General features: G+C 42.1%; 1 protein-coding gene across 2 annotated transcripts in view; it reads right to left on the reverse strand.

Moving 5' to 3' along the window:
- prkd1 (protein kinase D1) overlaps positions 1 to 14,697 on the reverse strand; it is a 35,732-nt gene extending 21,035 nt beyond the window's left edge. The window contains exons 1-2 of one of the 2 annotated variants that reach the window (XM_076978176.1): positions 14,526 to 14,697; positions 2,194 to 2,332 (exon numbers count right to left, since the gene is read on the reverse strand). In XM_076978176.1, coding sequence (XP_076834291.1) covers positions 2,194 to 2,332; positions 14,526 to 14,690 — 304 coding nt within the window. In that variant the 5' untranslated portion in view covers positions 14,691 to 14,697. Of the gene's footprint in view, positions 1 to 1,622; positions 1,787 to 2,193; positions 2,333 to 14,525 lie in introns of those variants that run through there. The other variant, XM_076978177.1, reaches the window with a different exon arrangement.
- Between the last annotated feature and the right edge of the window lie 18 nt (positions 14,698 to 14,715).

Consider the following 14,715-nt stretch of genomic DNA (forward strand, 5'->3'; position numbering starts at 1 on the left):
AGAATGTTTCAAATTAATGTTTGCTTGACATTCTAAAAGTTTGATAAGGATAGAACGTTTAAACATAAGAAGGTATTTTTTTTTGGTCCACACTATTCAGTCCGGGAGAACATAATCAGTAAGTTACAAATGTAAGAAGAGGGTTACAATACAACATCAAAATATCATGCATGCGCAATGGTTTTATTAGCTCCAGGATTTAGTGGGAATGTTAAGATTATACAGTTTTTAAGTTATATTCAGAGTAAACTTTGCATTGTAATTAGTTTCTTTTACCGGTACATTAGAAAGTGGCTAGGTAAACCCAATATTGTCCCTCCCAGTAATCCTAAATAGACTGACTCTGTCTTTGTCACTGTTGTATAGATCATGTAAAAATGCTTGTTCTTTTAAACATGTTAAAAGGTATTTAAAACATAGCGAGTTTTGGAAGAGGTTTGAATGTCTTGCATAGGCAATAGTACAGTGATCGCTAGCATCACTGCAAAATACTGCTGTAACAGTATACATGTGAGGTGAATAAGATCTAGAAATGTGGCTTTTACTTTGATCTTTTGGACTGAGCCTACTTGGAGCATTCGTAAACTGAGGAAGATTTAAGGGGACACACAGTCCTGTGATGCAGTCAGAGGCAAGGAGTTTTCAAATCACCCCTAAGAGTGAATTCAGACAAGGAGCCATCTCTTCTCTTTCTGATGTTTTACATAGTCCCAATGAAGACTATGTAAACATCAAAAAGTTTCTCATATGGCCAATAGGGTTCAAAGAGACTTATACAGTAGTGTGAACATCATTGAGAGCTTTCGAAGACTGCAGAAATAAAGTGCCTCCATGTGTTTGTGGAATATAAAACCTTACTGATAAATGCATTAATGTCTGATTAGAGAGTTCATAGTGTAAGGGATTAGATGATGTTACTTGACGATTGTTCATAGTTCACCATCTGGTACTATAAGACAGCTGTCCATGAATGTGAGGACAGTAATGAGGGGTTGCCAGTCAGTTTGGCACATGAACAATGTGTAGTATAGTATTGTGTGATTGTTTTTTAATGGAAAAGCATCCACATGAGAAAAAATAATAGATACATTTTTCTTCCATAATAAAATAATAAAAAAACTAATAGAAACTAAAGGAGTATTAATTTCAGCACTAGATAATAGCAACTCCAATAACTTTTGAGTTCAACAAAATCTAACTTTTGTGTTGCTTGTTCATGGAATTATACCTTTAGAGAGAAGTGATCAGAGAATCATTATAAATTATTTGGCTGACTTAGTCTTGAGCAGGAGTCATAATTAATAACCACTGATCTAACTTTGTGGCAGCCAGGAGGTTATATTATCTTATTTTACCACAAGATCTGTTGCCACTTGTGCTTCTGAGGAGTGACACTCCAGGCTCCCAGAGGCTTATCGCTGCAACTGTGTATCTGGGCACGCTAATCACCTGATCCCCTCCTCAGCAATTACACACACACACACACACACACACACACACACACACACACACACACACACACACACACACACCACACAAGATGCCAGAACAGGTAGGGGAAGGGGAGATGGCAGAAGTGTCAGTCCCTCTTTATCTCCTCAGAACAGACTCCACTCAGTTACCTGTCATGCCACAGTGGAGAGGAGGAGCGTGCGGGGAAGGAAAGGAGGCCTGCCAAGCATTTGTAGAAACACTTTAGCAGCGTCAAACGCGATACCTCCACCACTTCCTCCTCCAGGGAGAAACAGCTCCCGCTTTCGCACCGGCTGCAGGAGCCAAACTTGGATCCACGTCAAGTTTCCCACACACCAAAAAAAATAAATAAATAAGGGGGGTGGAGGGGGGGGGGGGGGGGGTTATAGGAATCAGCCAAACCCGATGCAGAGTTGCTGTGCAGTGCCGTGTCGACAGGCGACCTGCAGAACAGAGTCATGGTGTGTTTTATGGTTTTTATGAGGTCTGGTCCATCTGTTTGTAAATTAATCAACTGCTCTATGAGACACAGCTTAATTTTAATGGGAGCTCTCAAATTCGCAGCGCAGTGAAGGTGAAATCCACAGGTTAAAAAAGTCCTCTGTTCCTTCTTTGATTTGGCCAATTTGTAGAATAGCAAATAAGCTAAAAGTTGGTAAGGTAACAAACATTAAAGTTTTATAAGGAAATTCAGTCGAAGTAGGATTGTTTGGATTTTACCTGAGAGCACCACCTCCACCAGGTCTCCCTCCATGATGTCGGATGCAGACTTCACCAGCTGCAAGACGTTGTCGGAGGTCGGATCATGGCGGAACAGCAGGATCTTGTCGTACATTCCATAGAACCCACACTCAGGGAACTTTAAGTAAAACAAAAAAAACATGAAGCATATTACCATCAGTGTGCAAGTGCTCTGTACCTTTATACATTTTTCTCTAGGTCTGTACCATATTTGTTGTTGGAGTTTTCACTGTATTGTATTACGTGGTGTTTACAGAATTGCTCTTTGAAGAAAGTCATGCCATGTTTTAATTGCATAAAACTTACTTATATTTTCAACACACTATTGCTATAGCATACCAAAAATCCATTATTCAATAAATTTCCCCAAACAGTTGATGCGTGCAATAATCAATTATCTTCTGTCAGAACATGCAAAAACTGCAGGAATTCAATCTCCAAACATGCATGCATTCCTGAGGGGAGTTTCAGCGTTGTTCAACGCTCCGGCAAGAAGAAACAAGGCTGTGAACACCTCCGCCCAACAACCCCCTCAAATCCATCCGCACAATGAACAGCTCAAGGCTCCAGACAGCGTTCGTTCATTTCTACATATTTCTGAGATTTATTTATCTTGTTTTGCCCCCCCCCCCCACCCCACCACCACACACACATCCTAAACAGTTTCACAAATAACATTCTCACAGTGAATTCAGTGTCAAAGAAAAGAGCAACATATTGACTGACCAAGGCCGCTGGTGGAATCGCCTGCTAGCCTCATTCTCTAGCGATGGCCGATGGCTGCTGAGTTGAGTTGAGAAGGCCTGCGTGCAGGGTGGATTCAAACCACCACCATTCACCAAAGCCACTCACACTGGGCCTATTATTGGTCCTATTTACACACTGGAAACTTACATTTGTAAAATAATTACTAAAATATGGTCATTTATGCACCATGCACCCTGGAATACTTGGACTCCTCAGTTGTTAAAATAAATAATAATTAACCAAAGACTCTGCATTACTGTGTTAGTGCTATTAAGAATGCTTCCCTAAGTATATTGTAATAGCATGTTCAAAGCCATTTTTCTGAGATACTGTATGTTCAGATGTGGACGTTGTACAATGATTGCTTATCATATTATGCAAAATCTGCTATTCAGAATAAGGTTTAATTTATATGTTAATGTAAAAGTTGTGTTCCTATGGTAGTCTTCATTGAACCATGACTGAGTTCTCGTGGTTTATAATTGTGTGGTTCTGGAAACTGACACAGATTTTAATAACACAATTAGAGCTGTAGACAGGAGTCCTGGAAAGACAGCTGTCATAAACTGAGAACACATACAGCTTTAAAGTGAACAATTTCACAGAATCCAAATTTCAAATTAAAGGAAGTGACGATCAATAATTAGCATGCATTTGTCACTTTTTTTCTCGCGTTTCCAATGAACAGCATGCAGAGTAGCTATAGTCTGTAATGTTTGATTCATTTGAAATGAAACCTTAAGATGCATGTGATATGTATTCACTGCTAACCAAGCAGTGTCTGTGTTTGATGTACAGACATCCACTAAAATATAGGACTGGATTGCCCTTCATCACCATCATCATCATACATGAGATTTATATAGCTCTTTTCAAGAACCCAAAGATGCTTTAAAAAATCAAAACTGCTCTTAGAACAATTCAACAATTTCCCTCCACACAAATCCACCCAGTGTGGCACCCATACACTCAACTTTAGTTACCTGTTCAGGTTCACTGTGTTTCGGAAGCAAACCAATGTAAGTGTACCACGTCAAGGCACGCATCAGTAATACATGATGATACATCATGGGGAGCACCACTACTGACATGTGCTGCATCATTCAAATCCAGATGATCCGTACGTGTGCATGTGTGGGCGCGTGCGTGCGTGTGTGTTTTCTTTTTCTAGTTAATAGTGAAGCTCGCTCTATCACACACACACACACACACACACACACACACACAACCCTAATGAGTTCTAAACAATAAAGACACAGAGGCAAGTGTGCTTTCTGAGGTCACCATGACAGCAGCTTCACTGTAACAGTATGGGTTGTCATGGCAGCAGGAAACCAAGGCTCTTTTCTGATTGAGCACTATTCATTTATTTGAAACAAATGGATGCACATATATATCTGTGGCATGATGGAGGGGCACACCAATCCTTGTCATTAACTCCTTAGGAGATTCCTGGCTCCAAGCTGAGGAATCTTCTAACGATAACTCCATGTTTCTTCCTCTGAGGGTGCTTTCACGGGGTCCTTTTCTGTGCTGCTCTTTCAGGGCTGTAATTTTCCACCCTCTCTCCCCCTCTAGCCTGGTGAGAGGAACATCAATCTGGACGTTGTCTTCCCTTTAAACAACCGGTTGCTGAAGCCTGTTGTCAAGGTGGAACAGGTACTTGCTGAAAGAGACAGGTGCATCAGTATGTGTGTGTGTGTGTGTGTGTGTGTGTGTGTGTGTGTGTGTGTGTGTGTGTGTGTATATGAGTGTGTGTGTATGTGTGTGTGTGTGTGCGTGTGTGTGTGTGTGTGTGTGTGTGTGTGTGTGTGTGTGTGTGTGTGTGTATGAGTGTGTGTGTATGTGTGTGTGTGCGTGTGTGTGTGTGTGTGAGAGAGAGAGAGAGAGGGAGAGAGAGAGTAGGTGTATATATGAAGTGTTTACCCTTACTTTCTTCTTTCTCCCGTTTTATCACTTTTAATATAAAATTAAAAAAATATTTTAATCATTTTAGCAACAACGGTTGAATACAATGAATTCCAATAAAGCTATCTGATTTTGAATTAGAGAGAAACGGAGAAAGAAAGGCAGATTTTGAAAGGGACAGAAAAAGAGAAAAAGAAATAGAGAAAGACAGAGAAAGACAAAGAGGGGATGGATAGGAAGAGAGAGATATAGTCTGAGAGAAGGAGAAAAAAGAGGGGAGGGACAGCAAAAGAGGAGTATAGAGAAGAGAGAGAGAGCTTTCTGAAAACTCCTGAGAAGGGAGAAATGAATCATGCTCTCTGCTTTCTCTGCAGACCTCTCTCGCCCACGCTGCACTGCACCACGTCACAGTGCTCTCGCCGCGTGTGCCGCGCTCCGCGGATATAAACCCCAGTACCTCCATCCCAGCACCCATCATCTCCAACCGTTCACAGCCAGTGTGCAGCACACACGCAAGCTCATCGATTCTCCATGTCCACCTACTTGAAGCCACCTCATCTCCACTGTATCCACATTATGCTTTTCTTTTGCCAAAACTCAAAGCGCTGGAAATGGGGCTTTTTCAGAGGTGCCTTTCGGAGAAAATGTGGAAAATATGTGTCCTGTCTGACAGGTAACGATGGAGATTTATGAATAATCAAGGCTTCATCTTCAAGCAGGTTATGGATAATTGCCCTTCATCTCTTATAGGAAAGGCTGAGAAGCTCAGAAAGTACCTGCTAATCTATAACAGCACAATGGCAAAACTAGCCCACACAGCTAAGAGGGTTTAATCTTTTGCCTATAGGTGTAAAAGCCTGTCAATCATAAATATACATTGTCTGAACTCAATGAATGGGGGGAGACGTGCGACTGGACAACCTGCCATGCTCTACATCTTACACAGCACATGAGGGTGTGACACACTAACGCAGGACACGCACCCAAACCATTTGAAGATCGCTTTTCCTTTCCTCTCAGTCAGATTATCAGCCAGACGACCTGTGAGTGCCGGACTCAGCGTTAACTGACCGAGTGAAGCGGTGAGGAGTTCTGTGTAATCTCTAAACCTGTCAGCCTGTGTTGATGACTCATGCGAATAAACTCTCCTCTACTGTAAGCAGTATTACTCATTCCACATCTGAATGCAATGTAACTTTTGTCCTGGGGTCTGCCAGGGCAAACTGATTTCGCAGATAAAAATGGTAAAGTTTAAGCAAAAAAAGTACAGACGAGAGAGACTCTCCAGCCACAGTGTCGGGTCTGTGGTCGTCATTAAACGCGCCATGACAGCATGCACAGGGCGCTTGCCAGCACAAGCCCGTGTTCCTCAGGTGCTGAAACACTTCAGTGTGATGCCTGAAGGAAACATGGATGCACCTTCACGCTAAACTGATGCACACGACTCTGGCATGGCAGAGGTGTGAAATCTCAGCGCTGAGCACTGGAGGTTTAATTAGGCAGAGAAACTGTGTGTGGAACTTCAAACCACAGTGCTGCAGAAAACCAGCATGTGATGCATGATCTAATGACACACCTTAAGTAAGAATGCATCAGATCGGCGTTTCACTGGATACTACGGATACTGTTTTTAGTGAATCCATATGAAAGTGTGATGTTGAAATATCAGTTTGAAAAGTAAGCAATATTATTCAAACCCTGTTCAAATCACTTAAAAGCCCTTTACAGCCCTTTAATACAATGTTGTTTGAAGTATTGGCTCAGCATATCAGGTATAGCTACACTGTAGCAAAAAGTGTCATAGCAGAACATTTATAATTGTAATATTCAACACTTATATTGAATAAATGAATGAATAAATTAACAAATTGTTTTCTTTTCTACTCTCATCCAAGTGTTATCTCATATTCAGATTTTCTGCACCAGACTGACTACTTTCACTAGTGCTTCTGATCCTGTCCTGTTTAGTTCTTGGATATACGTTCTATGCCATGACTGACTGACAGTAGTGTGCATGTCCAGATGTAGTGTGTGCTCTCTGGTACTGCTTTACCACACCTGCAATTTGGTTTTCCTCTGGAGACATTTTGCTTCCAGTCTTGTCAGCAATGAGATGTACTCAGTGGGGCTCAGGTCAGGTTCTGCTCTTAGACAGTCTATGTTGCGGCCCAAGAAAACCCTCCACAGCTACTTTAGTGGTATGTGCCAGCTCTTCATTTAGCTTAGCTTGATTTTCCCTGCGGTCACACATGTCCGTGCTACCGCGTTGCACACGTGCACACGTGCTTCACAGCCGAAGCTGTCCTTTCCTCTTTAGATTTCCCCCTTGCCCTCGCTGGTAATCTCTGCACCTCAGATTTTTATCCCAGTCCTATACAGACTTTCTTTGCATTTTTTATGCAAACCACTTTTCTGTTCATGGGGCTTACCAGAGGTGCTGTCTGCATAGTGTTTGTGAGCTGTTCAACTGTTTTGATTCATGACTGAATGTATTCTTATGTCATTCATCACTGTGGACTGTCATGTGCCTTTACAATTTCTAAATTCACCAGTGCATGTTTGCTTAACAATGTGCCAGACAGTTGATTTTGACTGGATGTCTCTCATTCATCCAAACTGATTTTTCTGCCTCATGAGAGTGTGCGTTCAGCAGTGTTTACCAACACTGACACTACTTTGACTCTCCTTTTGAAAGACTGCCGAAACAGACATTTAGATGAAAATGCCCTGTTACGTGTTTATTATGTCAGATATGTGCAACTATATTAATATATCTCCCTTCAAAGCTGATAGGCTCTTTCAGCAGTTCTGAGACAGTCTCACGTGCCAGACCAGGCAGAACACACACACCATCAGCCAATCAGAGTGGCCCCTAGCAATGTGTAGTCTGCAGGCTAGCAGGTGCTAGCTGTGCTGCGACAACCACTGGTCAATACTGTTGGAGCATTGTGCTTTTGTTTTTCTGCCCCCCTCTGTGCCCATGAGGCCAGAAAAGTCTGAACGTTTTGCCAATGGCCGGCATGGGGCCACATTCAAGGCCTAACAGAAAGGGCAAACAGATACCTCTTGGAGCTCGGCAAATGCCCAAGCCATTTGATGTACATAAACCACAAGTTCATTATTACAAATACAAACCACTGTAATTGCTGATCACCAGTTGATCGTATGTCACATGCTGAATGTGATTTCAGGCTAATTTAACTAATCAAATGCTAAGAAGTCTGGCTGAAATCACTTCTCATATTTACTCAGGTTTAAAGGTTAGGTATACATACTGCATAATAAATAAATCCCACCAAATACCAACACATCCACAGTATGCAAACAATCGGAGCATGACCGTTTCTACTGGGTCATTCAGTCTGCAAAGTGCCAATCCCGAACTCCACATAAGAATGTCACTCGCATATATTACCATGTCATTAATACAGAGGGGGACAACCTGGATGAAAAGATACACACTGTATCTAATTAAAGCACTCTTTTAAGCCTGCTAAGATTCTCATTGTCACCTTAATAGCTGTATGTTCGCACTTTATTAGTGAGTGTTTTGCAGTTCTCCTCAGCGCCAGCATGCCCACTAACTAACCCCTGGCACAGCGCACATGTGCAGGATCACAGCACAGGTTCTACTGGGCTTTAAGGTGCTATGGCAGATCATTAAAATTGTATGACAGGCCTAGCAGGTGGTATGCCTCTAAATTGACTGTAATTCTGATATTTTGCTGATGATGAGTTTTATTGGACTCCTCTGCACAGTATGTGGTGTAACAATCGCCAGACAAAATGAACGACCCACTTTGACTTGAAGGTACGGGTGCCAAGGCGTAGTAGAAGTCGCACCACTCTGGAGAGCTCCGGTGCGGTTAAGCAAGAAGGAGGAGACGAGCAGCACATTCACAGCCGCCCTTAAACACAGGCGAGGAGGCTTCAGCGTGCCTGCATGTCCGAGTGACGCATGTCCTTTGTCACTTCAGGAAATCCAATTGCTTCTGTGACATGTTTCCGACGGGCAAAGCGCCGTTGTTTCCTTGGCTATGTGTGATTTGGCTGGTCTATTTTCCACAGCGAAGCCTTTTGTGAGACGAAAGCTCAGTGAGAAATCGCGACGGCGGTTCGCCTGGGCCTGTACGGCCTGGCCACGTTTCTCGCGAAGACATCGCTGCGTTGTGCAGGCCCTGCCTAAACAGCTCTGGAGATGAGGTACCCTCCCTGCGAGGCACTGAGAGGAACTGTCACATATTTGTACATGAGGAAAAGGCCTTGTTTCTGTGCTGCTGCCTGGATGAAGAGGTTCAGTCGATCGCTTTCATGAGTAACAGCCTTCTTGAATGTTCTATATCACTGCATCACGCATGCTGTGAAAACAATATACGATCAACGTTCTGTCATATTGTAAGCCGTTTTCCCATAAAACCCTTGAAAACATTTTGCAGTAGACTACAGACATCTATCTTTAAGAACGTTTGAGGTGGATGATGGAGCTGTGGTCCTTCAAGATAAATCAATCATGCACAAACACACATGCAACACACACACACACACACACAAACACACACACAAACACACACACAAACACTACCATGTCTCTCATGCTAATGAAGGCAGATCTTTGAATGCTCCCAAAACAGCTGCTCCACAATAGCCTTGGTACGGTCGTCATCTCCTCCTTGAGCATGTGTGTGTGTTTGTGTGTGTGTGTGTGTGTTTGTGTGTGTGTGTGTGTGTGTTTGTGTGTGTGTGTGTGTGTGTGTGCATGCGTGTGTGTGTGTGTGTGTGTGTGTGCGCGTGCGTGTGTGTGTGTGTGTGTGTGTGTGTGTGTGTGTGTGTGTGTGTGTGTGTGTGTGTGCTTGTGTGCGCGCATGTGTGTGTGTGTGTGTGTCTGTGTGTGTCTATATCTCTGAGTGTGTGACCCCACCACACATGGCTCTCGTCACCATAATGGCACTCAGATGAGTACTTCACAGGCAATCATAATCAGTTGCCAAGCAACTAGAGGGACCACTCTCCAACTCACAGAAAGACCAATGTTGGAAGGATGACCATATAAGCTAATATCACTAATTCACATCTAATATCACTGGTGATGTGAATATATAATTTGCTCTAATATCTACATCTTTGAAAGATGAGGGCAATGTGTTCTACGAAATGTAGCCCATTTAAGCTAGACACAATGGTTAATGGTAGAATATCATTCCTTTTTATGCAGGTGAAAGAAAAGGCTCTGGTCAGTGCAAAACCTTTGTCATTAAAGCTTGGTCTTTGAACAAAGATTACATGATTTCAACGTGCATCAGACACATTAGACTAGCATGAAAAGGCCTGTGGAAGAAACGCAGTTGAACTGAACATCCTGGTTCCTGCGCCAGCCGCACGTGTGGACGGAGCAATGGGAGTGGTTAACGCTCGGCGCGGGGAGCACAGCAGACACACTGATTAATAAGAACGCTTGCACGAGTGGTAATGCAAAAAGGTGCAAACTTGAAACAAAGGCGCCATCACTTTAATTAAACCTGATAATACTGAGCACTAATGGATTCACAGGCTATTAGGCGGCCCCTTGATGGCACTAAGGACTTTTGTCAACGTGACAAAGAAGAAGGTTAAGGGCCTTATCATTTCTGGGGCCATCACACATGATCAGGTCAGATCCCAGTCCAATGTTAGACGGTAGAGTTTGTATTTTTATTTTGTTTTTTACACACCCTAGCAATTGGGTTTTTTTGTTTTAGGAGATGTTATGTTTCAAAAAGCACCAAATGTATTAAAGAATGTAATGATTTCATCTCAGACAGAGAAGGTGTCATTACTCCACCTGTCTGATCACGGGGCTTAAAAATCAACCACTGATACCTCAAGGTCAACTGTCTACCTCAAAAACAGAACAGAATGGAACTTGTTTGTAAAAAAATCTGGTCCTGTTTGTTCTTAATATGGAAAAAATTACAATCTCAAACAATACAATTTGCAATATTCATCCATGCAAATCTCAATCTTTGACTAACTTCTCTTTCATCCTTAAACCCCACCCCATCCACAACTGAAGCTTTATGTAGGCACAACTGTTGTTTTATTTTGTTATCAAGTCCAAATCCTAAAGGAAAGTGTTAGTCATTGTGAATGTGGTGCTAAACACGCAACAGACCGATAGCCAACTTTAGAGTGGAAGTTAAGCCATGCAATACATCTGCTCCATGAAATCAGCCACTTTATCTTCACAATCTGTTCAAGTCTCACTGTGTTACAGCTGGGCTGTCATTTCCCAGGCTATAACCCTACTGTCAAGCTACGTTCATCAAACGAACTGTCCCACACTAAGCCTTGTCTTTTCGCCTATAGTCACAGAGAAATGGAAACCTCCCAAAGACACATACGAATTGCATGCAGCATTCAAACAGCAGCGAACTGCCACAGATCCCCAGTCCAGCCTTTTGACCTGTTTACGCCTCACATATATGCTGGCCTCTCACAGCGTGTTAGGGCCCAGGTGAGGCCCCCAAGCTACCCAGTGGCATTGCAGCCTAAGACTCCAGAAAGCTGAGACCTGATGCACTTTGCATAGCCGCAAACTCTGGCCTTATGTTGTACCATACTGCAGTAGAGTATCAGCGTTGGAGCTGATGCACAGTTCTGTGGCTGTACTAAAAAGCAGAAGAGCTGTCAAGGTCATTTTCTTTTGTCTCTGGCTTCAGTGTTGCTGCTCAATGACACTGCAGAGATCTACTAGTGTGCCAGATCAGGCCATTGGTAGATGGGCTGAACAGTGTAATGACTAGCTTCATATTCATCTGCTTTCATTCACTGTTATCACCTAGCAGTTTTGTCATTCTGTGCTGTAACATACATGCATCACTGTACCAGGCAGTTGTAACCTAATATATAGACAGAGAAATACAGTGTAATATCAGGGCCTTAATCAGGTCCACCTGGCTGTGGTCCACACTCAAAAGAGGAAAACTACCATTTTCTTTCAAACTTAGTGCACAAAACATATAAGATCAACGCACAAGATCAATGAGAGCAAATGTACATGTGTTTGACAAAGACAGAGGGGCCGAGAAACGCCGCTTTCAGAGTCTGTCTACACAGCACTGTCACCATCACTGCCGCACGCACATGCCAACATCTGACTATTTGAAGTGATAAGAGCTCTGTGCTTTTACACTCCTGAGACCCTACATATCCGAGAAAGTGTCTACAAGGTGTTAAATGAGTTATGGTTAAGTCTGCCATTTCTGCTCCCTCCCCTTCCCTTACAATATATTAAACACATCCTTCTATTTTTCCAAACACAAGCTGACAACCTGAGGCCACGAAAAAAAGGTGTTCCTTTTTCAGACTTTGATTATTATGCTTATCAAAAAACCATGTAGCACCTATATTTCTAAAAGCAGAATGTAAACAGAGCGAAACTGTTAGAACAGAAGTTAAACAAAACAATAACAAACAGACATATTGGAGCAGCGCTAGCATAGATGGCAGGAGTAACTGGGAGTTTTAAAGTACTGGCTTCCTGTTGGAAAAATGAGACATTTCAAACAATTTATAGTACACAATTTATTAACAGATTCAAAGCAACAATGTTACATAAAATCTTTTTTCTAAATGTAATAATTTATGTAATTCCATAATGTAGGTATTTCTGATGGCACAGTGCAAGATTCAGGCCAACATTTATGGCTGGTCCTTTAAGGGCAGCCCCACAGTTCATTACTTCAGCACTTTCAGAATTTTGCTGTTGGGCACAATAAACACACTTCTCACATATGTACGTACTGTATCAATATGACACTATGCATGCTCCCTGGGAACCAAGCCCATGACCTTGGCCCAAACCTTGTTCTACCTGCTCTACCAGGTGAACTACAGATGCAGAGGGTGGAACACAGTAAAAACAGACTTGGTTCTGGCACTCATACACACTAGCAATAATGCACATCCTACATCCAGAAGACAGTGTTTGAAAACAGTGCTTTTCAAAACTGCCTGTTTACATCAGATGATAACTTAAAAAACTTTCTAGCCGAAATTTGCAGCCTACCAGCACTTTGACTACCTCTGCCAAATGTGCATTTTTGGACATTTCTGTAATGAAAGACACTCACTGTTATAACGCCTAATGATATAAGTGCTAGCAAGCCAACATAATCTAGTCCAAATGTTTGTGGCACCATAAAATACGAATATCTTATATATATAATCATCTTTGCACCCTCTTTATAACACAGTGACAATTTGTTACTTTTGTTATTGTTGAGACTATGAAGTTTTCTAGCAGAGGCTTGTACAACCTGAAACTCATGACCATGAACTGCACCACCCTTCATATTAAAAAAATACTTATTACTGGAAACACCTTGGTGGAGTGCAATTACAGCCAACAGCCCTATTGTCACATGCAGTCTTTCTTAGATATCCTTTGTTAGTCTGCTACCAGTGAAACACCATGGCATTACCATGTCAACATTGATGCTGAATAGCCTCCTACCAAAGGAACGTCCGGTCAGTAATAGCCTTGAGGTTAGAATCATGACTGTAATACAGGATGGCTAAATTAAAACAGATGGACTACAGTCTGCAATAGTATACCTTCAACATAGACACATAATGAAGTGGATAGTGAGTGCAAATGCAAGGTAAGTGTTTATCTCAGTGTTTGGCAAGAGTATACAGACTGTACACTCTGAGGCATATAGAATACATATAGTCTACATACAGACTTTAGCCTGCAAAATCCACGGTAGTATCATTTGCTGACAATGTTAACTATTTTACACTTTTACAATGCAGATGTTCATGTTTCTACTCAAAACTACTTTTTTGTACACTCTATAAACCAAATTCCCCTTCTCAGAGATCAAAATTGTAAGTTCCTGCTACTAACAAACAAGATCTTGTGATTTACGTTTCAAAACATTATTTTAGTACTTTAAGGAGAGAAACACTGGCTTGTTGTGTCATAGGAACTCACTGCAGCAGGTGTCTAGCGCTACTATGGGCAGGCCAACCTGTATCACAGCACTATAGTAACAGCACAACGTCAGGATGTGTCGTCACCAGTGACTCTGGAAGATACACTGTAACCTATTTTGTGTTTACATGGACTAGGATTATGTTTATTTTTTAAGTGTTTGATTAATCTTTAGTAATGTTCTTGCCTATTAAAAAATATACTTAGACTGGTGTTCGTGAGGTTTCGGTTTATACAAACACAATGCTATTTCACTAAAGTGCTATTTCACTCAACAGTGATTACACAAGTACCTTCCTCTGTAGACTATATTTATGCAGTTGCTGTCATTCAAAATTCCCTTGCGCGCGTTGCTGATTACGTTAAGCGAACTCCTGATTACGCACGATCAACTTTCGCACACCAAACAATTTTTAATGTACACTGGACGTATAAACAAAACGTTAATCTTTCTTAGCTAATGATCTTGGCGTAGGAAATAATGCGTACATAGCCTATATCTCAGTCTAGCGTCAGTGACAGTTTTGACTGCTGATTAGTTGCCGATATCACGATTATCACTTGAAAAAGTTCACTTCACACTTCGTAACGACACTTATTTCCTCAGCCTAGCTTACTTAACATATTTTTTAAACCGACAACAAGCTGGCAATCAAGTCATTAGAAATATGGCAACTGTTACCTTCTGGTCAACGATGGAACATGCCATTTCTCGGACCTGCGCGAGGCTGAAGTCACCGGAGTCCAACAGGACCGGCTCGCGGCTTAACCCGATCTGAATCTGGAACGATATGCCTTGTGAGCCCGGGACGGGGCTCGGCGGGCGAATCACCGGAGGGAAACTCATATGAAGCCCGAAGTGACAATCGCGA

The sequence above is a fragment of the Brachyhypopomus gauderio genome, chromosome 17 (genome assembly GCF_052324685.1).
Source record: "Brachyhypopomus gauderio isolate BG-103 chromosome 17, BGAUD_0.2, whole genome shotgun sequence".
Classification (NCBI taxonomy): Eukaryota; Metazoa; Chordata; class Actinopteri; order Gymnotiformes; family Hypopomidae; genus Brachyhypopomus; species Brachyhypopomus gauderio.